Raw genomic sequence first — 25,356 nt, 5'->3', positions numbered from 1 at the left:
CTGCTGCGGTGTCAACAACAGGCCAGTCTCTCTCCTGGGCTTCAGTGCTGTGGGTTCAACTGCCCCTGACCACCTCCAGGGGACTGTCCCCTGCACACACGGTGCCCCTGCCCAGAGCGAGCTGAGCACCTTCCCCTGCACTGGCCCTGCCCCCCTGCCGTGTGCCTCTCACCCGGGCTGGAGCCTTCACACCGGCCCTGATTTCCCTCTGGTCTCCTCCCTCCCTTCATCAGAGGCACTGCCACATCCTGCCCACCCTGCCCCACACAGGCCATCGAGCCTGTCCTCCTTGCTCCACTGTCTCAGCTCAGGCCCTCAGCGTCGCTCCCTGGAAGGAGGCAGTAGCTTCCCAGCTTTTTCCCTTCCACCCTGCCCCGTCCCCTCCCCCTCCAGTCACCTACTGCCATCCCCTCAGGCTCCGCCTGAGCCCTCCAGCTGCCCCACCCTCCACCCTGATGATGCGGGAACTCTGGGACACTTGTCACTTTCTTCACATATTGCACTTGATTCCTTCCTGTGGGTCTCTGCTCCTGTTCCTGTCCACTCCTCCTCCCGTGTCACCCTGCACCTGTCACCCGGATCACCCTGACACCACTGCCCTCTCCTGGCCCTGCTTGTCCCGGGGTCCCTAACAGTCAGCACCTCCTCCACTTCTGAGTTAAAAATGCCCATTCCAGGCAGGGTGCGGTGACTCGCGCCTGTAATCCTAGCACTCTGGGAGGCCGAGGCAGGCGGATCGCTCAAGGTCAGGAGTTTGAAACCAGCCTGAGCAAGAGCGAGACCCTGTCTCTACTAAAAATAGAAGGAAATTAATTGGCCAACTAAAAATATACAAAAAATTAGCTGGGCATGGTGGTGCGTGCTTTTGTAGTCCCAGCTACTCGGGAGGCTGAGGCAGGAGGATCACTTGAGCCCAGTTTGAGGTTGCCGTGAGGTAGGCTGATGCCACGGCACTCTAGCCCGGGCAACAGAGTTATACTCTGTCTCAAAAAAGAAAAACAAAAATGTCCATTCCAGGCCCCATACCCTGGTCTCTGGTCTTAATCATTACTATAGTCTCACTGGGTAGCAGAGGCTCTGACTTGTGGGAGGCAATTAGTAGAAGTCTGACCAGACAAATGGAATCTGGACAAGATCGGAATGACCGTACAGAACAAAAATGAGGAAGTGTGTGCGGAATGGTGTGGACAGAGTATAAGCCTGCAGGTGAGAGATACTGCAACCACCCCCTCACGTACTGCTGGCCTCTGAGAACAGCAACTGTGTCTTACTCATCTTTGCTCACTCAGTAAAAGGTTTTTGAGTGGAGATTCATGAGCACAGATCAGTCAATGGTCAAGGTCTGGCCCAAACTGCAGCATTCATACTTATCACCATGGTAAGGCAGACAGGACCACTGAGATAGCTGCAGAGACCAGAGCAACCGGGGCTTGCCGTGAGGGAGAGACTGGGCTCATCTCTGAACACCCCACAGGCTGGTGGGAATCTACAGCCACAGAACAGGGTGGGGGTCAACGGATGAAAAACTACTAGGAGGAGACAGCAGGGGTGAGGGGGATTCTTGCTGTGGACAGGCCAGGGTGGCCAGACATTCCTGGGGACGGTGGAGGATGAAGAACTGGATCAGACATAGAGGGTGACCCAATGTCGAGGGTGGGATCTCTTGGCTAAACTGACTTAGCAGGTTCTTTGCCAAAGCTGGATTTTACAAGGAAGTGCACCCGTGGGCATAGAAGGTTCGGGAGCCTGACTCAGTCTGGCCAAGCAGAGTCTGAGTCCACCTGGACCTCTGTGCCCTCGGGGAAGCTTCCGGCCTCGCTGGGATCCCCCACGCCCAGCCTTGTGTGGACTCCTGCTCCTCGGGCCTGGGGGGCTGTGTCTCCCCAGGTGTGGGCGGGACCCCACCAGTTCCAGGGGACCCCACTTTAAGGACCTCCGCTCCAGGGCAGTGCGGGCCGTCTGAAACATCGCAGCAGCCACACGCAGCATGTTAAAAGTTCCAGTGGGCCGGGCGCGGTGGCTCACGCCTGTAATCCTAGCACTCTGGGAGGCCGAGGCGGGCGGATTGCTCAAGGTCAGGAGTTCGAAACCAGCCTGAGCAAGAGCAAGACCCCGTCTCTACTATAAATAGAAAGAAATTAATTGGCCAACTAATATATATAGAAAAAATTAGCCGGGCATGGTGGCGCATGCCTGTAGTCCCAGCTACTCGGGAGGCTGAGGCAGGAGGATTGCTTGAACCCAGGAGTTTGAGGTTGCTGTGAGCTAGGCTGACGCCACGGCACTCACTCTAGCCTGGGCAACAAAGGGAGACTCTGTCTCCAAAAAAAAAAGAAGTTCCAGCAGCTGGATCTCAAAACGTAAAACGAAACAGGTCAGGTTGATTTTAACAGGTATTAAAATTAATGTAAGGGTGGAGGGGGGAAATGGGCATTTATTGAAACCTTAAAATCTGTACCCCCATAATATGCCTAAATTAAAAAAAAAACAAAAACAACACACCAGATTTGAAAATTTTGTATGAAAAAAATTTTAGAGCATCTCATTAATAATTTTAATACTGATTATATGCTGAAATGATAATATCTTGGCTTTATTAGGTTAAATAAAAATAGTTTAAGTTAAAAAAAACTAAATTAAACTGCATGTCAAATAAATAATTGTATGGTGGGAAAAAAAATTAATGTAAGGTTTGAAGAGATGGAAGAAAATGACAGGCAAGATGGGGCCAAACAAACGTGGCGTTCATCGAGCGCTCCCGGGCGAGATTCACGGGTCCCACAGATCGGGGCCAGAGAGGTTGCGGGCGTTTGAAGGGGGGACAGGCTTTTACAGTCTCCTATGCAGGCTGTGGAATTTCCACTGCAGCGTTTGGCGGGTTTTGGGGACTTCCTACGAGGGCACCTGGGGCGGGGTCGACAGCAACGGACCCAGGGACTGTGTCCGGATGCAGCTTGCGGTCTGGCCCCGGTGCGGAGCCAAGAGCACAGGGGCGCGTCTCCGTCAGCCAGAGTCTTGAGTGCAGCGAGCAAAAAGGGGGCCGGGGCTTTGGGGCCTGCCACCAGCCTTACAAGTAACCCAACACAAAACATTATTTCAACGTGCACCGAATACGCAGCCATCACTGCCGTATCCTACATTCTTTCTTCCTGCTGCCTTGTGACACCGGCGAGGACCTGGCCACCAGAGCCCGGCTCAGCCCCACCGGCGGCGCAGAAGCTCGGGCGAGGGAGCGCCGGGAGAACCGCAGCTCCCGTCGTGCTTCGGGCGCGCTCCCTGACGTACTTCCGGCGCGCGGGAGCGGGTCGCCGGCAGAGAACTGCATCTCCCGGCATGCGCGCCGGTCGTACGCCGTGACGCACTTCCGGTGCGGCGGCTGCTGCGGCGGGAGCCAGGCGACCGCTTAGGCCGCGCGAGCGACAGGCGGCCGGGCGGACGGGAGCCGGGCGGGGCGGCGGCGGCGGCGCGGCCCAGCGAAGGCGCGCGCGGGCGGCCTGGCCCCGCCCCCGCCCCGCCCGCCCGCCCGGTGACCTTCACGGGCCCGGGCGGCGGGCGCAGGCCCTTGTGGCGGCGCCGGGATGTTCGTGCAGGAGGAGAAGATCTTCGCGGGCAAGGTGCTGCGGCTCCACATCTGCGCGGCCGACGGCGCCGAGTGGCTGGAGGAGGCGGCCGAGGACACCTCGGTGGAGAAGCTCAAGGAGCGCTGCCTCAAGCACGTAAGGCCGGGCGCCCGCGACTCCGCCCCGCTCCCCGGCCCTCTCCCCATCCCGGCACCCTCGCCTCGCCCCCGCTCCGACCCCGGACTCCTGCCTCGACGGCGGACCCTCGGCGCGATCCCGGACTCCCCTCCTCGACGTCAGGCCCGCCGCCCAGTCCGCAGCTCCGGGCTCTCGCTTCTCCCGGGCGGAGGCAGCGCCTCAGCTACCTCCCTTCTCGACCCCCAACCCCTTCTAGACACTTTCCCTTTGAGTCCGCCGGCCGGGGGGGCGCGTTTATCAACCACTTGCCCGGTGCCAGCCACCAGGGCGAGCGCTTTACAAGCCTCCCTGTCATTTGACTCTACAGCTACTCTGAGAGCGAGGGGGCAGGTAGGGAAACTGAGACTGGGAGAGGTGAGGTCGCCGACGGGAGCAGGCCTCGCGGTTTTCCGGCATTCGTGCTCGCCGTTGGGGCGAGGTTTCCATTTTTCCAGCAGCTCCTCCAAGAGTGGAGAATTAACACAGGTCCCGTCGTTAAGAGGCCCCTTCCCTTTCCCCGAAGAGCAGGACACTGTTTCCTGGGGCTGGTGTGTGGGCCAGGGCTTGGCTCCGGCCACTGGCGCGTCTCAGGTGGAGTCACTTAAAATAGTCCCACTGCAAGGGCAAGTGTCTGTGTCGCTGCTTTTCTGCAGAGGTAAAATGAAGTGGGAAGGTCCAGGAGAAGGGACTCTTCACTGAAAGAGACACTTTTTCAAGTGTATTTATGTGAAATACTACTGGATAGTTACTTCCTCAGGTTGCTAATTGTTAGAATTAATAACAGTTCTTGAGGCCTCCACCTCGCTAAACTCGATGCATAAGGTCAGCTAAGACTATTTGTCCGACTCTGGTAGCCTAAGAAAACTACCTGACATGATATGGTGCTTCCTTGTCAGAATTTAAAGGAGGCTGCCGCAGCCTTTTAGTGGGGACTCTGTGTGATGTTCCGTTATCTATATGTTGACAGGTTGGTGTGTAAGAAAGTAGCTAACTGTTGTCTAGAAGTTATCCAAGCGCTCACAAGGAGTACTTTTGAGTTACTCTCCTGAGTGTGGTTCTAGGGAATTGTTCTGTAACTGTCAGAGGCAGGCATGGCAGGCCTCCTTCTGGAACACACGGGACATGAACAATCGTGAGTTTAGGGATCCGCGTTGAGGAGAGGCCTCCAGGCACACACGTTCAGGGGCAGTGTGTTTTTGGCTGCTTTCTTGTTTTTCTTCTGGCCCAGTCTGTGGTTTTGCCATCTAGAAAACCACCAGGACAGCACTGAGCTAAAAGGCTGAGCACCGCTGGGCATCCTGTGAGAGCCAGGCTTTGTTGCTTTTCCTGTGTGTGTGTATCTGTGTGTGTGTTTTTAAAACCTCCCTGAGGGGTATTTCCTCCTCCACCCAGGACAGAAGCTCCTAAGGGCTCGGTTTGTAGCCACAAGTCCAGGGTCAGGCTCAGAGTAGCCACTAAAACAAATGTGTGGATTAATGGAATACATGAAAATAAGTTGTCAACCCCAAACTGCAATGACATGGGATGTCACCTGCATTGGTATGGCATTTAGTTTAATTCACTAATGGTATGATTTTATGAAGGTGAATGGGAAATGAGAACTGTTTGATCTATAGATGCTTACTGATGGATTTCACGAGCACTTGGGGTTAATTAGCCAATTTCTATATGATGCTAATTATTATGTTCCTGATATTTATTATTCCATTTGGTACTGAGATATATCATTTGGGATTTTTTGGTCATTATCCTCCTTCAAATTGAGACTTTATTCCACTCTGCAGTCTCTCTGGGAGTGGAGGATCTGGCCACCAGGGGATTTTCACACTGCAGAGGCCGGCAGGCATTACAGGGTGACCTGTCGAAAGCCTCCCCGCCCGAGTGCCCTGTCCTGTTGTGCAGGCAGCCAGAATGCAGTCGTTTGAGAGAGGATACCCAGGTTGTGTCCTGGAACGGCAGACTGCTCAGACTGCTGTAGCCCAGAGCCTGGTCTGGGTCTTAGCAGAGCTCCTCCCCACCACGTGGGCTTCCCCTGGCATGTTTTTCCCTCCCTCTTTCCCCTCTACCCTCAGGGGAACAACGTGGGCTCTTCTTCTCTTATCTATAACCCCAGAGTACTCCTGAGAGTGACTGCTGTATTAAGGAGGGGTTTTATTATCATAACTCTTAAAGAAACGTCATTGTTGCCTTTCCCTTTTTTGTTTTGTGCAAATTGGGATCGCCATGGTGGTCTCTAGCTTCCATTGCCTGGAAGAGAGCTGGTTAGTGCTTTTAAATAAATTATGCCTCTGGCGTGGTGGAGTTGGTGTAGGCTAGTGTGGTTGTTAAAATTTCCTAGATCACCTGAAGGTGTACCTTCAAATGACAGATTATGTCAGGTGTAAGTGGAAAGGAAGTCAGTGCTCTTCTGCTGTAGGTTAGCCACCTCCCTGCCTGGTGGTGGCCTTTGTTAGGGCTTTTTCATGGCTGCACCCAGCTTCTACTGAGAGCAGAGAAACAGAACGAGAAAGCCTTGCATAGTGTGGGTGACTAAGGCCTGTGTTTTGTCCCTCGTGTGCTGTTCCCATGCTGCAGAGTGCAGTTTTCGGAGTGTTTTGGAAAACTGTGTTTTGTAGACTATATTCTGAACTTGATAAATCAACTAGCCTGCAAATTTTAGAATTGTGAAGAGGCATACCCAGTATTTCTGGGAGCAGAACCATTGTCAAATTCAAAGGGAGTTGACTGCTCTGCTCTTGTCATAAGTGGCAAGAGCGTATTTTACTATTACTGGATTCCACCTCCTGCCCCTCAGCCTTGCTGGTTTTACGTGAATGAATGACAGCTCCCAAAGCCTTCATGATCCTTTTTTCAGCATCATTTTCAGTCTTGAGAGTAATGGAAAATTCCAGTTACTCTTAAAATGCCAGTGTTGTGAGGTGAAGCATATGCTTAGATTTTTTCTTATTTTCTGGTCAGAAGTTGTGTGTGCTGTATCTCTGAGCCTCCGTGGTAGCAGAGGGAGGCGGTGAGCAAGCTTGCAGTGGGTCTGTACCCGGCCACCTGAGTGAGACACCTGGGGACGGCCTCCAAGACTCTGGCCCTCTGGGTGTCTTGGGACCGGGCTGTCCCAGGATGGTGCCACAGCCTTCAGATAATTTTACCATCTAACCTCAGGGACTCAGTAAGAGCAAAGGTTTTCAGCCTGGGCTATAGAAGCATCTGAGTGTTTTCTGAAATATACAAGTGCAACCCCACTCCCCGCACCCTGAGATTCTGGTTCATGAGGAGGGGCCATAGCTGATTAGGTGGGCACCACTATCTGGCGTGGTGTGGTGTGTTTGGCCGTGTGGTCTGAAGCAGATAGTAAGGTGACAATCTGGTGGGCGTGTCTGCACGCCAACACACAAGCACACGCGCTTACCTGGGTCTTCATCACACGGGACTGGCAGCGGTTGCTCAGTCTTCCCAGAATGGTGGGCCTATGTGGTGATCCGATGGCTTATGTCCCAAGGAAAGGAGGACTTCTGTGAGCCAGTGCTAACACTGTGCATTGCTCTGCAGGGAGGTTGAAACGATGAACAGTGTCTGCCAGGCCCCACCCACAATTTGCTGTGAGCTCTTCACATTAAAATTACAGGATTGGAAGGAACCTCATGGACGCCTGCTCAGGCTTCGCCTGGAGTTGAGTCGGTAGCTGTCGAGATGGCTTCCCAGGTCATCCGTGTGAGCTGTGGGGCTGTGTGAGAGGGTGCGCTCCTCACTGCCGCCGCACGCTGCTTTCCTGTGTGGCCTTTGTTCAGTGCCCTTCCCCACCCAGGTGTTATGGGGTGTCCAGGGCCCTGGTGACTTGGACACAACTCTGTGCCCGCCGACCCCCTTTGAGCCACCCCAGCGGGGCCCATGAGCTGAGTCTGTAGTGTGACGTTACTTGGTGAGCCAGGGCTAAGCTGAGACCAGGCATTCTAAGGGCTCTTCTTGGGACATTGTGGGTGCTCAGTGGTCACTCTCTGAACCAGTCTCTGCTGTCTCTTCGGCCCCTTTTGTGTGTCTGTGGAAGAAAGAAAAACAAGCACACAAAACAGATCTTAGATCAGCAGGAAACAATGGACCTGCTATTTTCATTTAAAAATTACTTTCCGGATCTTTCCAGACTAAAGCGATTCGGGTTGCCATTAATTATCAGTAGGGTATTATATGTCAAAGCTGTGGGCCTGTTTCAGAAGTACTTAGCGGGTTGGTGAGCAGATCACTGGCTGAGGAGATCCAGTGTTGTGGTCTTGCGTTTGGCTTCCCACATTAATGGGAATTCTTTAATTTTAGCTGTGCTTTAATTTCTTACGTAGTAAGAAAACCCTGTAAATTCTTGGTGTGGCTTAAGATGTCAGATCTTGTATTATTAGTATTATGATTTATTTTCTATCTTGAAATAATGTTATTTTTTCCCCCTAGTGTGCTCATGGGAGCTTAGAAGACCCCAAAAGTGTAACCCATCACAAATTAATACATGCTGCTTCAGAGAGGGTGCTGAGTGACACTAAGACAATCTCAGAAGAGAACATCCAAGACAAAGGTGAGGTTGCTGCCGGGGAGCAGTCAGGAGCGCTGTGGGCAGAGGCCTGGCCAGCAGGGAGTCCGGACTCTGGGTAGGATGTTAGCCAGAAAACCAGATTAGGCTGAATGGTTCCATTTTTCTTTTATGAAAAAAAAGTGTGTGTTATGGAATATTTGTGGAAACAGCAGAAACTGAAATTGAACAAGCAGCAGACATCTGAGACGTTAAACGTTAATTTAATTTTTGTTCTGTTTCAAAGCAAAACCAGAGACTCCAGAGCTTCTGTAGGTTTTATTTTTGGAAATAAAGAGAAAACTTTGGTTGGAAATGATCATTGTGATTGTTTTAAGCATGCTAGTGCGATGTTCACATTATACACAACCATTTAATTCCTTATAGTTTTGTGTCTGGAGGCACTTGGGGAGAAACCACAGTTTTCTATATGTCATTCAAATGATGACTTTCATTCTGGAATTCCTTTAAGTAATTAGTTTTGAAAACACTGAAAATATTGCTAACAAGCTCAGAACCAAGTGGGAGGTGACCCGCCGTTGTGGGTCGTGGGAGAGCCATGCCTCAGACTTTTAGCTGAGAATTAAGACCAAGCTCTCCAACCTCACAGGTTTCCAAAACTGAGCCCATTAGAGTGAGAACGTTTCTGGATGATTCCCACCAGTTCTTCATGTGGTTGTCAGGGCTGTGCTGTGTAAGCCTCCTGGGCCATTGGTCACCTGTGGGCTCCTGCCAGGCCGGCTGGTGTGGACGCTCAGGTTGGGGGACCAGTGGGAACGTCTAGAACTTTTTTTTTTTTTTTTTTTTTTTTTTTTTTTGAGACAGAGTCTCACTTTGTTGCCTAGGCTAGAGTGAGTGCCGTGGCGTCAGCCTAGCTCACAGCAACCTCAGACTCCTGGGCTCAAGCGATCCTTCTGTCTCAGCCTCCCAAGTAGCTGGGACTACAGGCATGCGCCACCATGCCCGGCTAATTTTTTCTATATATATTAGTTGGCCAATTAGTTTCTTTCTATTTATAGTAGAGACGGGGTCTCGCTCTTGCTCAGGCTGGTTTTGAACTCCCGACCTCGAGCAATCCGCCCGCCTCGGCCTCCCAGAGAGCTAGGATTACAGGCGTGAGCCACCGCGCCCGGCCGAACGTCTAGAACTTTTAGTGGGATCATCTAGAACAATTCATGCCATCTTGTGGGCGTGCATGATAACCAGCATGACAGACATAAATGTTATTCTTTCTAGATGTCCTATTATTGATAAAAAAGCGTGCTCCAACGCCACTTCCCAAGATGGCTGAGGTCTCAGCAGAAGAAAAGGTAAGTTTCAAAGTTTGCAATTGGAGATCTTTATCCGTAGAAGTCTGTACTTCAAGAATGTCAAAGAGAAGTGTTCTCTGTGCTGGTTATTCACCAGCCCACACACCGCTGCAGTTACGGTGGACGTGGCTGTCAGGAGTTCCCCGTCATGGCTGGCCACAGTTATGTGGTTATCAGGGAGTCTGTCGTGCCTGCACCGGTTGGTCCTGGTCCCTTTTCGTGTGACCAGCACGGAAGACCTGGCCTGTTTATTGGTGTGGAGAAGAAAGTGGGGGTAGAGTTTCTTACTGGTGTTTTGAGATGCGAGGGCAGGTGTTTGCTGCAGAGAAAGAGCAGCCTAAACTCTTGGGGCTGTGCCCACGGCCTGCCAGTGGATGAGCTATTTTAGGGTCTTGTCTGCGACTGGGGGTTCAGGAGGAGTGCCCTGGGCTTGGGTCCCCTCCTTATCTTCAGCCACGCCCGGCCACGTGTGGGCGGCACACAGGCAGCCGCCCAGCCCATCTGTATTGGACAGATCTGGGCGGCCTGTCCCTGAGCCAGTTTCTGGGAACTGTGCAAGTAGCATCTGCTGTGCTCAAATTACAGTTGTGAGCGTTGATATTCAGACTTAAAGGCCCATAACTAGCAAACAGCGGGGTCTGACCACAGCCGCTGTAGCTTGCAGGGTGCAGTGGATCCAGCTCTCTTCACATATTTGTGGAGTGAAGCATTGTAAGATGTTTATTCAAATTTTTATGAATTATTAATCATTTTTAAGTCAAAAAAACACATGTATTAAAAAGTCAACTAATACTACAAGTCTTTCAAGTCTTGTTGACAATCAAGTTTAGACTCTGTTGGCTTCTTAATGAATAGGATGTGGCCCCTCCCACAGCCTTCCCTCCGTGGTCACATATATTAGGTCATCTGCCGGTTCCCTTTTCTCCTGGAATCCTTTCTCTGTGTCCCTCTGGCCCCTGCATTTGTCTGAATCCTTGCCTTCGGGGACTGTCACACAGCCTGAGTTTTCCTCCCTCTCTCCCGAGTTAGGACCTTCCAATTCTATTTAAGTTTTCTCTTGCCACCTGAGAAATTGCCGCAGACTTATCCACTTACAGCAACACTCATCTCTCAGCTCACATTGTTGTAGGTTGGAAGTCTGGCTGGGCTCAGCTGGTTTCTTTGCTCAAGTCTGGAGTTGAAATCAGGGTGTTGAAATCGCATTCCCATCTGGAGCCTCTGGAAAAGAATCTGCTTCCAGCTCTTCCAGGGAGCTGACAGAATCCAGTTCCTGCAGTCGTAGGGCCAAGCTCCCTCTTTCTTGCTGGTGGTCAGCTGGGGGCTGCCCTCAGCCCCTGGACACAGCCTTCCTTTCCTCGCCACACAGCCTCTTCCATCTTCAGAGCCAGCAACAGCATTTCTTAGGTGCCTCATGTCACCAGAAAGAGCCCTGCCCTCGTTAAGGGCTCACCTGATTAGGTCAGGCCCACCAAGGGTCACATCTTTTCCCCCAAAGCCAGCTGTGCTGTAGCAGGTAACCTAACCCCAGAGTGGAATCTGTCTGGCTCACGCCCTTTGATCGTGCAAGCGTGACTGCAGGCTCAGGGAGCCTGGGCCGTCTCTGAATTACGCCTGCCACAGACTCCAGTGTCTTGTTCTTCCTGACGTGTTCACGTGGTCTGGTGGAGCCCGACGACCTCCAGCGCCTGGGCGGGGACATCTGTCCTGAGGCCTTGCTTCCAGTCGGGGGCCGTGGATGGGCGCTGCGGTCAGCTCCGATATTCCTCCCCGCAGATCCGTCTTCCCGCCACTGCTCCATTTGGAACTTCTCAATCTCCTGATGTGCGTTAGTGGTGGCTGGCACGGGTCTTTTTGCCTTCTCTGTGCCTGGCACGTTGAACCTGGAGGTTCACGTGTGCGTTCTGGGAAACTGAGCTCTGAATGTTTTCTTGGATTATTTTTTGGTAATTTTCTCTCCTTGTTTTCTCTTTTCTTTCTGTATTCTTCTTTTTTTGAGATAAGATTTTGCTCTGTGGCCCAGACTAGAGAGTAGTGGCGCCATCACAGCTCACTGCGGCCTCCAATTCCTGGGCTCAAGTTGGGACCACAGGCGTGCACCACCACGCCCAGCTAATTGTTCTATGTTTAATAGAGACGGGGTCTTGCTCTTGCTCAGACTGGTCTCGAACTCCTGAGCTCAAGCAATCCTCCCTCCTCGGTCTCCCTGAGTGCTGGGATTACAGGCGTGACCGTTGCGCCCAGGCCTGCAGCCTTTTTTGTGTCTAGGTATGATATTTTAAAACTTCCCAAGCTCTTCTTGTCCTCAGAGGGTTATGTCTGTCAGTCTGGCGCGTTCCTGTCTGGGTGTGGGGTCAGTTTCCTGAGTTTTATGTGCTTTCCTCTTCCCTCCCCGTCTCTTTCCTTTGTGCTTCTTTTTATTTTCCCTGTTCTTATTTTGGTTTTTGTCTTTCATGTTGGAAGCTTTCCTCAAATATCCTGCTGCTGTCCTTAGCTGTATGTCACCTTTAAGAGGCCTTGGAGCTTGTCAGCTGCTCTCTGTGCCCAGGCAGGTTGTGCCAGCTAGTGTGCGTCACTGTGGCGCAGAGACCTAGCTGTTGTGCCCCACCTGCCCCTGGCTGTGTCTCTTGCTCTGTCCCTGATGCTGAGTAGCACAGGTGCTGTCTCGCAGCCAAGGGTGCAGGGGGGGCACCCTCTGCTGAGCCTGGGGTTCCTGGCCTACGGGCATCTCAGGCTCAGTCCCTCCAGGTGGCTGCTGGCTGAGCAGGGTGGGAGAGGAGTGCCACTCCTGCTCCCAGAGCTCGCTTCCCCCTGCCGTTGGACCTGACGCCTCTGAGTCTCCTGCAGTTCTGGGGAGGGTGGCATGGCCTTGCGTCTGGCCGGCTGTCTGCTCTGCCAGCTCTTGGTGCTGCCTCTGCAGCCCTGCTGATCCTCGCAGCCACTTGCCGTCTTCTAAAAATTTGTGGCCTCTCTTCTATTTTTGTTTCCTCTGCCATCCTTTTTGTTTTGTGAATTTCTACCATCTTTATTTCTTTCTCGTCGCATTGGGGTCTCCAAAAGCAGCAGAGGCAGGTGCACATTTCTGGCCTCTGGGCCTCCTGCGCACCTGTGTGGTTCCTCAGAAGCTGTCCCCCCACCCCAGCCCTGCCGTAGCCTGTGTGACTGTCATCCCGTGGCCGCCTTCTCCTCCCTCCTTTACCACCACACGTGTGGCCTAAGCGTCACGTCAAATCTCCTGTCCCTGAGGTCTTGCACAGAACGCTCCGGAATACCCCCAACTGATCAAGGAGTTTACAGCTTTTTTTCCTAAAGGAAACAGATTCTCTCTCTGCTTAGAGCTTTTTATTCAGTTTGCATAATCTTTTATCTTGCTTATGTTCATTTCTGACTTTCTAATTACTTCTCTGTGCAGAAAAAACAAGACCAGAAAGCTCCAGATCGAGATGCTATCTTCAGAGCCACTGCCAACCTGCCCTCCTACAACATGGACCGGGACGTGGTCCAGACCAACATGCGAGACGTGAGTGTGGCCCCAGCGGAGACGGGTGCATGTTGGTCACAGCGGGGTGGGAGCCACAAGAAGCTGGCGAAAGATACACAAGAATTCTTCAATTTTTGCAATTTTTCTTTAAATCTAAAATTATTTTACAGTAATGAGTTAAAAGACATCTGAAGGCAGGACTGAAAGGGTAGATAATACTGGATACTACTGGGAGAGTGTTAAGAGTTTGGCCCTGAGTTTGGCAAAAACTTGGAGATAGCAATCTGAACTCTTAAATTATTTTGTATTGGAAAATTCCAAGTTAAAAAAAAGCATCTGCATCGCCCATGTGGATGAGCCTAGCACACAGGGCACACGCTGGCCCTCAGCTTTGCCTGACGCCTGTCTGATCTGATCACTGTCCTGAGCCCTGGTTCATCTTAGGAACAGAACTGCCTCAGGGTGTCTTCCAGAGTGTTCCATACTAACCAGAACATGTAGCTCTTCCATAGTGGCCAGCATCTTGTCCCTCCCGGCCTGTGTGTCCAGCTCAGAGGTGTGTTTGCCCAGTGTGGTGTCTCGTAGGAAGGCGTAGGCTGGTGTGAGAGAGGAGACAGCTGACTCCCATCTCTGGACCCCGTAACCGGGACCTGTCTAGAGAGGGTCTCTGACCGCGTGCTACTAGCTCTTCCTCTCTTGTTGAAAAGATCGACTGGCCATGGCAGGTGCTGTTGGTAGCAGTTGCAGTTAGAGAGCCGCAGCTGTGGAGCTCATCGAGTCCGTCCGCTTTCTTCAGTGGGACCTTCAGAGAAGGTCTTCTGCCCACATGGTACCAGCTGGCCAGACGGTGTCCTCACTGGCCATGGGTCTGAGTGTCATGCCGGCACAGAGTGACTGTCCCTGGACCTTGTCTCTGTGTTGCCAGCTGAGGGGCCCTGCCGGTGTCCTGTCTGTGCAGACAGAAGAGCCCCTCCTCCCCAGGCTGTGAGCACCGCCGGAGGGGTGCCCTGGGCTGCCTGCCAGTCCCGCCCTCTTCCTCCTCAGCCACTCTCCCCTCTCCTGAAGGAAAGCAGCGCAGCTTTGATTCTCACAGGTTTAGAATTCTGGGACAGGGAAGTGGGGTTATAGGTCCAAGTAGGTTTTTTGGTTGTTTAAAGAAATGATCTTTTTTTTTTTTTTTCACTACAGTTCCAGACAGAACTCCGGAAAATATTGGTGTCTCTCATCAAGGTGGCACAGAAATTGTTAGCGCTGAACCCGGACGCAGTGGAATTGTTTAAGAAGGCAAACGGTACGCGCAGACCCCAGAAGGACGGACGATTCTGCATCCACGTGCAGCTGTTTACCCGCTGCCCTCGGCACTGCAGCCGGAACACTCCACTCGCAGTCCACGTGGGGCGCGGCGAGCTTACGCCATCGTTCTTGCTCGCGCGTGAGCATGGTGGTAGTTCGCAGATGCCCTGAGGTTTCAGGTGCGCCGAGAGCGGTTGGCGCTCAGGGGCGCCCTGACGCGGGTCTGCTCTCTCGCCCGCAGCCATGCTGGACGAGGACGAGGACGAGCGCGTGGACGAAGCCGCTCTGCGGCAGCTCACGGAGATGGGCTTTCCCGAGACCAGGGCCTCCAAGGCCCTCCGGCTGAACCAGTACGTGGGCCACCTCCCTCCCCGCCGGGGCGCGGGGCTTAGTCTCGGGCGCTCCCTGCAGGTGACATCCTCCCCCGCCCCAAACGCTTGGTTTGATTGAATCACTTCTAGTGTGTGTGGATTTTTAAAGAGCTCCCTTAAATACACGGCGGGAAAGTACTTGGTGGGGGGTGAGGATGTGGAACTCATTGCCCTGGAACTGCTTTTCAGGCTGTTGTTTTATGAGAACTTAGGTCGAGCCTGTTCACAGCAGGGCTGGTGACCCCGAGCAGTCTTCCTTAGGGTCCTATATCTAATTACTCCCATGTGCAGATCTAAAATGAATAATCCATAAACCTCATTCCTTTGTGCTGCAGACCTGAACTCGAGTTGTGCCCCTCCGAGTCTGGTCCCCTTCCTCAGCACGTGGGTCTCTGTGTTCTGCCCAGGGGCATGGGTCACTGGAGGCAAGACCAGAGTGCCAGCCGTCCCTCCATGCAGAGAAGCCGCTGGCACGGAAGGGCCTTTTCCTGGGCATGTGCAGGAAGTGCATGGTCAGGTCACCGGGGGTGTTGGCAAGAGCCTCTTGTTGCCTTTCAGCATGTCGGTGCCCCAGGCCATGGAGTGGCTCATCGAGCATGCCGAGGACCCGGCCATCGACTCGCCCCTCCCAGGCCAGGCCTCACCGGGAGCCACGGGGGCCACAGCGGGCACCTCCGAGGCTGCTGCTGGAACTAGCACAGACGATGAGGAGGCCAGAGATGAACTAACAGAGATCTTCAAGAAGATTCGGAGGAAAAGGGAATTTCGGGCTGACGCTCGGGTATGTGTTGTTGGACCTGTCACCAGGCAGAGTCGCCCTGCCTTCTCTTGAGGCTGCGTTGTGTAAAGGAAGCTGGGGTCCCCCAGCTGGGCCAGCTCCCGTCCTGGAGAAAGTAAAGCCAGGGCCGTTTGCATATAGGCCCAGGTGGGGAGCCTGAGTTCCCAAGTTCACCTGTAAGTTATCCTCTCTTCAGTCCTGGCATCTGGATTTCTGCTCAGTAGCCCCAGTCGTTCATCGACACATTTGTCATCTTTTGAAAAATTCAAGATTTTTAGGTTCTTGTTCACACCGCAAATGTCCATGAGCTGCGCCTGTTGCCGCAGCTGCTCTGTGGGTTGGGGGGGGTACTGACTGCCTGGAGACCTGCAGGGCAACCCGGGGGCTGCCTCGTGAGTGGAGGAGCTGGTCAGGCGCCGTCTCGTGGCTCTGCCGTCTGCAGCGTCCAGGGGCCCCAGCAGCCCAGGAGACGCTACACCCGGGCAGCTGATGTCCGGGCACGTTTCATGGCCCTCCCCAGCATCACCTCATGAGTGACGTTTCCGTATCTCCTGTTCTTTCTTCGCTGTCCTGTTCTTCGCTTAGGGTTTTAATTCATCCTCTAACATTTTAAATTGTCAGGCTTGCCCACGTTTCCTTCCCGGTCCCAGATAGGTTTGCTCAGGGTGCGCGTTGCAAGTGCGCTCCTGATTCTGGCGTGGCACAGGTGTTTTTGCATATTGGTCCCACCTGTGCAGCGTGTGTTTTCCATGGGAATCACACGTGGCCTGCTCGCTGAGGCCCACCGGGATGGTTCTGAGTTTGCTTCCGCCGGGGCTGCGCAGGACCCCCAGCCAGGGGCCTGGCCTCCACCCACAGTGCGTCCCTGTGGTCCTCGGCTTCGATTCTTCCCTACCCAGGGAGATCAGATTCAGACAACGCTTTTCTAGTGCTTCTGCCCATCCCTTAGGGGCCCTGCTTTGCAAGTCAGCCTCTGACTCCTACCCCCCAGCTCGTGTGGCCTGTGGTCCACTTTCTGTTCTTTTTTGTTTTTTTTTTTTCTTTTTTGAGACAGAGTCTCACTTTGTTGCCCAGGCTAGAGTGAGTGCCATGGCATCAGCCTAGCTCACAGCACCCTCTAACTCCTGGGCTCAAGCAATCCTCCTACCTCAGACTCCCAAGTAGCTGGGACTACAGGCGTGCACCACCACGGCCAGCTAATTTTTTCTGTATATATTAGTTGAGCAATTAATTTCTATTTATAGTAGAGACGGGGTCTCATTCTTGCTCAGGCTGGTTTCGAACTCCCGACCTTGAGCGATCTGCCCGCCTCAGCCTCCCAGAGTGCTAGGATTACAGGCGTGAGCCACCACGCCCGGCCTCCACTTTCTGTTCTTAAGGCACCTCCCACCCTCCAGGGCTGGTTTCTATCCTCTGTTTGCACCCCTGCCGATGCCCTTGCTCGTGAGTTGAGCTGCGCGTTGGGAAGTGCTTTCACCCTACTGAACCCAGCGGTTCTCGGTTTGCCAGGAAGCTCGTCTTGTCTGAGTCTTCTGGGGGCGAGTCCAAGTCTGCTCTTGGAAGCCTTTCGGGACAGAGCAGCTGCTCCACCTTCCTGGTCTGGGTCCCGAGTGGTCCCTGCGAGGTTGCTGGTTTATAGTCCTTTTTGCCTCTGAGCCCTTTGCTGTTAGATACGGATATTCACTCTCCGTCCCCACCTGCCCATCCACCTAGCATACCTCACTGCTGTCCTTCCTATCCCCTGAGTTAGACAGTTTCATGGAAGGTCTTCTCTGGTGACAGTTGCTATACAGTGGGGGCAGGGCTGGGACTGGGACCACATGGCTTTCTGCTGCCTCCCCCCACTCACCCCTGGCTGTGGACAGGACACCGAGCAGGAGGTGCAGGCCCCCAGCCCTCGTGTACAGGGACCTCCCCCCCACACTGCAGCCGTGAGAAAGCTCTCGCAGGCCGGGAGGGCTGGGGCTGCCAGAGTGTCACCTCGGAAGTTCCAGTGCAGAGCAGACACGAGGAGAGAGGATGGTTTCTTTGAAGCCAACAGAAAGGCCATCCTGTCCCTGCGTTCAGCAGTAGGTTCCTGGCTGTGTTATGTGGCTCTGACGTCACAGTGCTGGGCAGTCGTCCCTTCTCCCAGCACTCACTGCTGGAGGCCCTGGAGTTGGGACGTGGCCCAGAAAGGCAAGCGAGATAGACCACGAATGAAAGTGTGCACTTGTGAAACTCAGCAGCCTTGGCTGCCCCCCCGAGAGGTCTTTCCCGCGAGCGTCCCTTGGAGACCTCTGACGGCCCAGCCCAGGCCGGGCGTGTGTGAAAGTGGGCGTCCCGACCACGAGAGGCGCGAGAGCTGTGTGGGCCGCGGAGTCGGACTCGCTAACCCCTTCGAGAACCGGGAAAGCGGGAGAAGACCCTAGGGCTTCCAGGGAGCAGGATTTGACCTTCCAAGGATTATGAGAAGCTTTTTAAAAAAAAAGCCTTTTTGAAGAAAGCCTTATAATTTTTTGCAAAATTGACCTTTTTAAACATTGTGTTATAAAAGTCCTTTGTAAAGTGAAGGATTGTCTTGTTACATGATTTTGTCCTGAAAATGTGTATCCTTCCCCCGACACACCGAAGGTTGGGCCATTGTTTGCTCTAAGAATTAGGGTATGTTTACACTTACAGCTTAAGTTCTGTTAAATATTAAAAATTTTTAAATTTTTAGTTTCTTTTTCCCAAGATAGAATCTGAATAAAACCTCCTTTCTCCGCAAATACTACAACATTTTTGTCTTCGTTTGAATCAGGTTCACTGGCGTGACCTTTCTCTGAGGCTACCCGTGCTTGGGCAGCAGGCCCTCGGGGGTAGATCCGGGCGCAGTTTCATCCGCCCGGGCGGCGGGACAGACCCGAGAGGGTTTGCGGCGGGTCTGGCTGCACACGCCAGGCGAGCACTGCCCACCCCAGCCTGTGGTCCCGCAGACGAGCCTGGTCCTGCTAACTCCAGCCACATCCTACACCCCCTCGGCCTCAGGATGTTGGAAACTAAGAAATGTTTCAGTAAAGCTGTAAGGAAAGAGAGCTCGGAAGTGGAAAACCCCATGGCAGTATTTTAGAGCCCCTTCTGCTAAGATGCTGTTAACGAAAAGCGGCTTCAGACTAGGACCTGGCGGTGCCGACCTCGGGCTGGGTGTGTAACGGCCTGTTGGTTCCGCAGGCGGTGGTTTCCCTGATGGAGATGGGCTTCGACGAAAAGGAGGTGCTGGACGCCCTCCGGGTGAACAACAACCAGCAGAACGCGGCCGTGAGTACCAGGCGGGCCGGGCGACGTCCCCACCTCCCGGGTGTGCTGTGCTGTGTGTGTGTGGACAGTCCCCCACTTGCTGTCAGTCATGTTGTGTTTAAGCGAGACAATGGGGTAGATGTTTCCAGGAATATAAAGTTTTGAAAATACTGAGAAAATTCTGGGCTTTGCCTTTCTAAAAACAGTGCCTTGTTTGTATGTATTCTATGGGTGAGTGTGTAATTTGTTAATTTATTACACGGACTCCAATTGATTCCCTTTCTGTAAACACACATGCCGACTGTCGACAGAGGCTCTGCCCAGAGAGGGGCTCCGTGGTGGGCCGGTGACATCTCCACTTGCCCGTTTGAGCCTTGATGGCCCAAACAGCTAAGCTAGCGGTGACCTGTCTGTCTGTCCGGACGTCTCCAGACCCGTTGCCTGGCTGTGACAGGAGCTCAGCCATGCTGGGCTTCTTGCCCGGAAAAAAGCTGGGCGTTTGGTGTATTTGTTGATTACCCAGCACCTCCGGGAGGGCCACGTTGGCACCCCTATGGGTGGCAGTGGTCAGGCTGCACTGCAAACGCCAGGGTCTGGAGAGAAACCCAGACTGGTACCTTACCACTCCCTCCAGCCTGACGTAACAGGGACCAGGTTTGTTTTGTAATAAAGTCCCTTAGAGTTAGAGCAGCCTTGGGGACTTGCTGGGGACTCACAGAAAGGCCCAGGTGTTTGACGTTGACGGAGTCTTGGCAGGGAACTAACGGAGCTCTGACGCTCTTGGCTTTGCAGTGCGAGTGGCTGCTGGGGGACCGGAAGCCCTCCCCCGAGGAGCTGGACAAGGGCATCGACCCCGACAGCCCTCTCTTTCAGGCCATCCTGGATAACCCCGTGGTGCAGCTGGGTCTGACCAACCCTAAAACACTACTAGGTACGTGTGCCGCCTTTACCTGACTCAGTGGGAGCGGGGCAAGCGGGAAGCGGCTGGTGTCCCCCACGGCAGGCAGAGCGCGAGGAAGCCGTGCTGGGAATCGCGGTGCGGTGGTGCCGCTCCCTGCCACGCGGGTTGGCAGCCTGTGGCGTAGCTCCCGCCGGGGTCACTGCAGGGCCTGAGGGTCAGGTTCTGCTCGTGGGTGACAGCCCCCATCACAAACAGCTGGATCCGGCTCTGGAAAAACCAGGGCCAGCGGCTTTCCCAGTCCAGGAGGGAGAGACAGCTCCCAGCAGCTCAGGGACTTCCATGAGCAGAGACGGGCTTGGGGCCTTTGAGAGGGGCCTCTTCGGGAATTATGTATTTTCATTGTGAGACGCACACATGCAAACGCTTCTATAATATTTGTAACTTCAAAGAATAATAAAATTAAGCCGGGCACAGTAGCACGCACCTGAGTTCGCAGCACTCGGGGGGCTGAGGCAGGAGGATCGCTTGAACCCAGGATTTGGAGGCTGCAGTGAGCTGGGATCACATTGCTGCACTCCAGCCCGGGCGACAGAGTGAGACCCCGTCTCTAAAAACAATAACAGTAACAGTAATAATAAAACGAATAGCCATGAATCTACCATTCATCTTAAAATGCAGAGTACTGCAGTCCCTCTGGGCCTGGAGCACCCTTCTCCCCGCAGAGTGGCTGCCGTCCGAGGGCTTTGCTTTCCCGTAGCTTTGCCCGCTCTCCCTGTGCCCTAACCAGCCCCCCGTCCCTGCCCTCGTGTAAACAGGATCCCATTTAGGTGGGCTTCTGCGACTCAGGCGTTCTTCTGTGAAGTGCTGTGAAGTGCTTCGTCGGCCGAGCGTACCAGTTGGTTTCTCTGTCTGCTCTCTGGTACCTGGGCTGTGCACACAGCGCTGCTCTGACGCTGGTCCCAACGTCCTGTCCCCGTCCCCCAGTGCACAGGGACGAGGGTTTCTCTACACCGAACACCCAGAGCTAGGCTGGCAGGGCCCGGCTGCTCCCCAGGAGCAGTGACCCTGGACAGCAGGGAAGGCATTTGCGGCCCGGCAGGCAGGCGGGGAGGAGGGGCTGCCGCTCCCTGGATGTCAGGGCCGAGCCGAGCTCAGTTTACCTGCCCGGCGTTGGCTGTGCGGGGCCTTCTGTCGGCTCTCAGCCTGTTGTTCTGCCGATTGTTTCCTTTGCTTGGAAGGTGCTTCCCGTTCCGCACGCTGAGCCTGCCCAGCTGCCTGTGCCGCAGCTGCTGTCCCGCCTCTGGCTTCTTGGGTCCGCGACGCCGGTCCACAGTCGCTCTGTGTTCTGCTGTCCTTGGGTGTGTCTGTTCTCTTTCGTGATGTGAACCTTTAAAAGGAAACCTTGCCATCCCAAGGTCGGCAAGACATTCTCCTTTGTTTTTTTTCTAAAAGTTTTAAACTTTCTCCTTTCTCATTTAAGTCCATAATCCACCTGGAAGGGTATTTGTGGTGTGAGAGAGGGGATTTTCCTCTGTGTACCCAAATTCTAGAGTTTGAGGTATGTCTCTGTGAGTTTATTTTTGTTCTCAGTGGCCCCTTGCACACGGAGAGTGTGTCTCTCCCGAGACCCCTGGACCTTAGACTAACTCAGCGGGTGCTGCCGTGGGTCTGTCCAGGGACCCTTTCTACGGGATTTTCTTCTGATACTTCACCATCGAGATTGCTAATTATGGTGTTTTTTAAGGGTATATTTGATCGAATAAAAGGAAGTTCTCTTTTTCCCCCGGTTTAGACGTGAAGGGTTTTTAACCCGTCTGTTGAGATTGTCACGTGGCTAACGTGGAGCCCCTCTCCCGTGTCTGACCCGGCTGCACGGAGCGAGCCCGCCAGTCTGCGGTGCTAAGTCAGCGGAACCTGGGCTGCCGGCCGACGCGGGGTGCCGCTCACAGTCCCTGCGCCGGGAGTGAACTAGCGGGCAGCGGGCACCCAAGTCCCGGCAGCCTGGAGCTGTGCCCGGCAGGACCACGGCCCTCCGTGGCCAGAGCCTTGGTGCTGGGCCTGCCCCGGGCCCTGGGCCACCTGCCTCACCTGCGTGCCGGGCCCTCCGCAGTGGAGCCTTGTAAACTCCGCTGCTGTCCTGGTGGACTGTTCTCTGGTGTCGCCGCGCGAGATCCGCCCGGGGCACTCGCCCGCCCCGTTCCACAGACAGGCCTGGTGGTGGTGGTATAGTCTGTGGTCCTTTCGGTGGTCCGTGACGTGGAGCACCTTTCTGTCGGCCAGCGCGGCTCTCCTGTCACAGGTCGCCCACGTCTGCCGTCTGTTTGCCAACTGCGAGACTAGTCCTAGGGCTTCTTTGCCCATAGCGTGTTACGTGGTAACATCTGCCCCTGTCGCGTGTTGCAGACGTGTTTGCCTTTTGATTGTGTGTGGCACCTTTTGAAATACAGAAACTAAGACATACAGAAGAAAGTCCTTCCTCAGATGAGTTCTCCTCTGTATGGTTTTTGTATTTCATTCCTGTTTCCGTCTTTTTGCTCAGCTCTCGCCCTTCTGGCGTTTGCTGTGCTGTTCGCTGGGGCGGGTGGGGGCCAGATCCCAGCCTGTGTGCGGCAGCCCCGTCCGACCTCGACCTCGCAGGGCTGCGGGGCTGTGACGCTGCACCCTGCGGAGCGTTCTCGCAGACACCAAGCGTCTTCCTGAGAGTTTGCGCTGGCTTTCAGAGGATTTTAAGCAGGAGAACAGCAGGGGTTGTTTGAGGGCCTGGGGTCGTACCTTCGTGGAAAAAGCCAAGTGAGGTTCATGCTGGCCCCGAGGCTGTGAGCTCCTGCAGGGAGCACTGTCCTTCCAGCCTGCCGGCTTGGGCCCTTCTGCTGGAGAGGCCCAGCTGCGCTGGCCGCCAGGTGTGCTGTGAAGCCGCCAGCCCCAGCAGAGTAGGCCGGCGCCCTGCAGAGGGCCGCGCCTCACTGTGCCGGGACCGATGGCTGTGCTAAATGCACCTATTTTGGGAAAACAGTTTTGGGAAACTGTTTAGAAGATCAAAGTTTTCATTTTGAAAAGTACTCTGTTACTTTCTTTTTTTTTTTTTGAAACAAACTCTCACTCTGTCGCCCTGGGTAGAGTTCAGTGGCATCCTCATAGCTGAAGCCATCCTCCTGCCTCAGCCTCCTGAGTAGCTGGGACTACAGGTGCCACCACCACGCCCAGCTAATTTTTCTGTTATTGATAGAGACAAGGTCTCACTCTTGCTCAGGCTGGTCTCGAACTGCTCAGCTCAAGCAGTCCTCCCGCTTTGGCCTCCCAGAGTGCTAGAATCCCAGGCGTGCATGAGCCACTGTGCCCTCGTTTTCTTAAGGTTGAAAGGATATTTAGGTGTTTCTAATTTGATACTAAATTTGCAACATTTAGTATATAAGTTCGTGTGATATAAGTATGGGTGCAAACTTAAATTTGTGTAAGTCCTTTTGTATGGGGGGGGGATTGGAAGTGGGTTATGGGCTGGGTTTTAAGAGTGCTGATGGCCTGCCAGACGGCTTCGGGGCGGCGTGCCGGCCATCGGCCATCGATTGCACAGGCATGCCGCCGCCTGACAGTGGAATACTTGAGTCTGTCTCGGAGCTGCCGGTGTGGTTGGCCGGTCTGACACGGCTGCGTGGGTTTTCGGGCAGGGGTTAGCGGTGGCCTGTGCGCCCTGTGCCCTGGCTGCTCGCAGCCCCCCTTTCCGCGAAGCCTCTCGCAGGGGGAAGCTGCTGCAGTCCTCGCTGGCGCGGGGTGCGGCACTCAGCTGTGCTCTGCTTTGCCCGCAGCCTTCGAAGACATGCTGGAGAACCCGCTGAACAGCACCCAGTGGATGAACGACCCGGAGACGGGCCCCGTCATGCTGCAGATCTCCAGAATCTTCCAGACGCTGAACCGCGCATAGGCGGCGCTGTCCCCCGCGGCTGCCGGGCTGCTGCCGCCTCCCTAGGAGCAGCCAAGCGGGGAGAGGGGCCTCCCGGAAACCCGCCCTCTGCACTCGGCCCCCAGTGTCGGTGTCGGTGTCAGGTGTCAGAGGCGCTCGGCCGCACTTGATCTCTGACCTTATTGCTTACAAACTCCTGCGGTGGCAGTTCCTAAGGCGGCGCTTTGCGCATCTGACAGGCGTCTACGAAAAGTGGCTTTGGCGCTGGGAAGCTGAAGGACGTCCTCTCAGAGTGTTCCTTCCGGCTCTCGCGATGCTGCCTGGCCTGACCCTTAGGCGTTGCTTGTAGAGAGCCCACCTGTTATTGACAGAAGGCATGTTTCGCTCCAAAGTGTTAATGTCAACTTACTAATTTAACTAGAGTAACCGACAGATGACTTTTCTTTAATAAATAAAATCTCTTTTTCCTATTTTCTGTCTTACTATTATTTGGTGCCGAGGAAGAAACTGGGCACCTCCTGAATGTTTGCGTTCTCACGAGCCGGGGCAGGTGCTGCGGCCACGTGGGCGTTTTGGTTGGATCGCGTAGACACACTTTGTGGCACAGTCTCACGTTGTTATTGGGCGTAGGGACTTTGCGGTAGTCGCATCAGCTGAGCTCATCTCCCCAGGCTGGCTGCCCCTCGCCGTGCAGGTCTACACGGTAGCGGTAGCTTCGTGACCTCATCGTGGGGGATAGTTGGAGGTGTTGATGTTAGAGGAGTGCTCTGTTTTTTCCAGGCCTGGAAGCTTGGTATTTATCCCTGAAAATGTTCCCCGTGGGCCGGGCGAGGTGGCTCACACCTGTAATCCCAGCAGGCCAAAGCAGGAGGATCACTTGAGGCCAGGAGTTCAAGGCCAGCCTGGGCAACATAGTGAGACCCCCGTCTCTACCAAAAATAAATTTTTTTTTTCATTAACCAGGAGAGGCTGAGGCAGCCCAGGAGTTGGAGGCAGCAGTGAGCTATGATCATGCCACTGCACTCCAGCCTGGGCGACAGAGCAAGACCCTGTCTGAAAACAGACAAGAGCCAAGCTTGAGAAATCCCTTCTGAGGAACCCACTCTGCGGTGGGCCAGCACCGCTGGACAGGCCTGTCCTCGGGGACGGCTCCTGGTCCCGTCAATCGAGGAACCCAAACCTTCCCAGGATCTGGGTTGGCATCTGCTGCTGCTGAGCTCGTCTTCCCCCTGTAAGCTGAGAGCCAGGAGGCCGGCGAATGCGGCGGGCTGCACCTGCCTCCGGGAGGGGGCCTGCCTTGAGAGGCTGAGCGTGTGCCGGCTACAGGAGTGGCACTTCCCTTCTGAGCGTGAGTTTCCTGCTCCCCGTGGCTGGTCCTGCAGGCGCGGCTCCCCGCTGCTGTCCCTGCAGTTCTGCTGCGCGCACCCTTCAGCCCCCACAGGCCCCGGGCGGTGGGACGTCTGTTCTTACTTCGTCCTGTCTTCTGATAATTGTGGATCCCTGCTTTGATCTGGTGGTGGTAGTTCTAGAAGGTGCCGCAGCAGTGGGCAGACGTCAGTGGAGGTAAACACCTGCCGGTTGCTGACTCGCGGGCTGGGCGGTGGGATTTTAGAAAACGATTCTCCGCTGCTGCGGAGGTGACGTCCGCTCCCCGCGCTGGCCGCTGGGGGGCGCTCGGGGCCTTGTCCTGCCGCTTCCCAGACCAGGCCACCTGGGCTCGTGTGAACACAGCCTGAGTCCCACATGCCTATTCCAGGGCTAAGGTCGTGTTTCAGAAGGTGAAATG

At 54.4% G+C, this 25,356-nt stretch overlaps 1 protein-coding gene across 2 annotated transcripts; it reads left to right on the top strand.

Moving 5' to 3' along the window:
• The first annotated feature begins 3,368 nt into the window (after nt 1-3,368).
• UBAC1 (UBA domain containing 1) lies at nt 3,369-24,040 on the top strand. Of its 2 annotated transcripts, none has more exons than XM_012782077.2 (10): nt 3,369-3,716; nt 8,169-8,289; nt 9,520-9,593; nt 13,003-13,110; nt 14,260-14,362; nt 14,606-14,714; nt 15,294-15,516; nt 18,706-18,792; nt 19,564-19,702; nt 23,476-24,040. In XM_012782077.2, exons 1-10 carry the CDS (start codon nt 3,579-3,581, stop codon nt 23,589-23,591), a joined length of 1,218 nt encoding a protein of 405 aa, XP_012637531.1. In that variant the 5' UTR covers nt 3,369-3,578; the 3' UTR covers nt 23,592-24,040. The 2 variants fall into 2 exon arrangements, with proteins under 2 accessions (XP_012637531.1, XP_075865306.1); XM_076009191.1 differs by having other exon boundaries at nt 3,371-3,716; nt 14,260-14,503.
• The last annotated feature ends 1,316 nt before the right edge of the window (nt 24,041-25,356 follow it).

The sequence above is a fragment of the Microcebus murinus genome, chromosome 12, assembly GCF_040939455.1.
Source record: "Microcebus murinus isolate Inina chromosome 12, M.murinus_Inina_mat1.0, whole genome shotgun sequence".
NCBI classification, from domain to species: Eukaryota; Metazoa; Chordata; class Mammalia; order Primates; family Cheirogaleidae; genus Microcebus; species Microcebus murinus.
This window is presented reverse-complemented; position numbering and strand designations above follow the sequence as displayed.

What these genes read in the sequence shown, in the direction of transcription:
- UBAC1 (XM_076009191.1), top strand. Translation starts at nt 3,579, where the DNA reads ATGTTCGTGCAGGAGGAGAAGATCTTCGCGGGCAAGGTGCTGCGGCTC. An exon ending in GCCATCGTTCTTGCTCGCGC is followed by an intron (nt 14,504 to 14,605) that starts GTGAGCATGGTG and finishes TCTCGCCCGCAG; the next exon opens with CCATGCTGGACGAGGACGAG. An exon ending in AAGGCCCTCCGGCTGAACCA is followed by an intron (nt 14,715 to 15,293) that starts GTACGTGGGCCA and finishes GTTGCCTTTCAG; the next exon opens with CATGTCGGTGCCCCAGGCCA.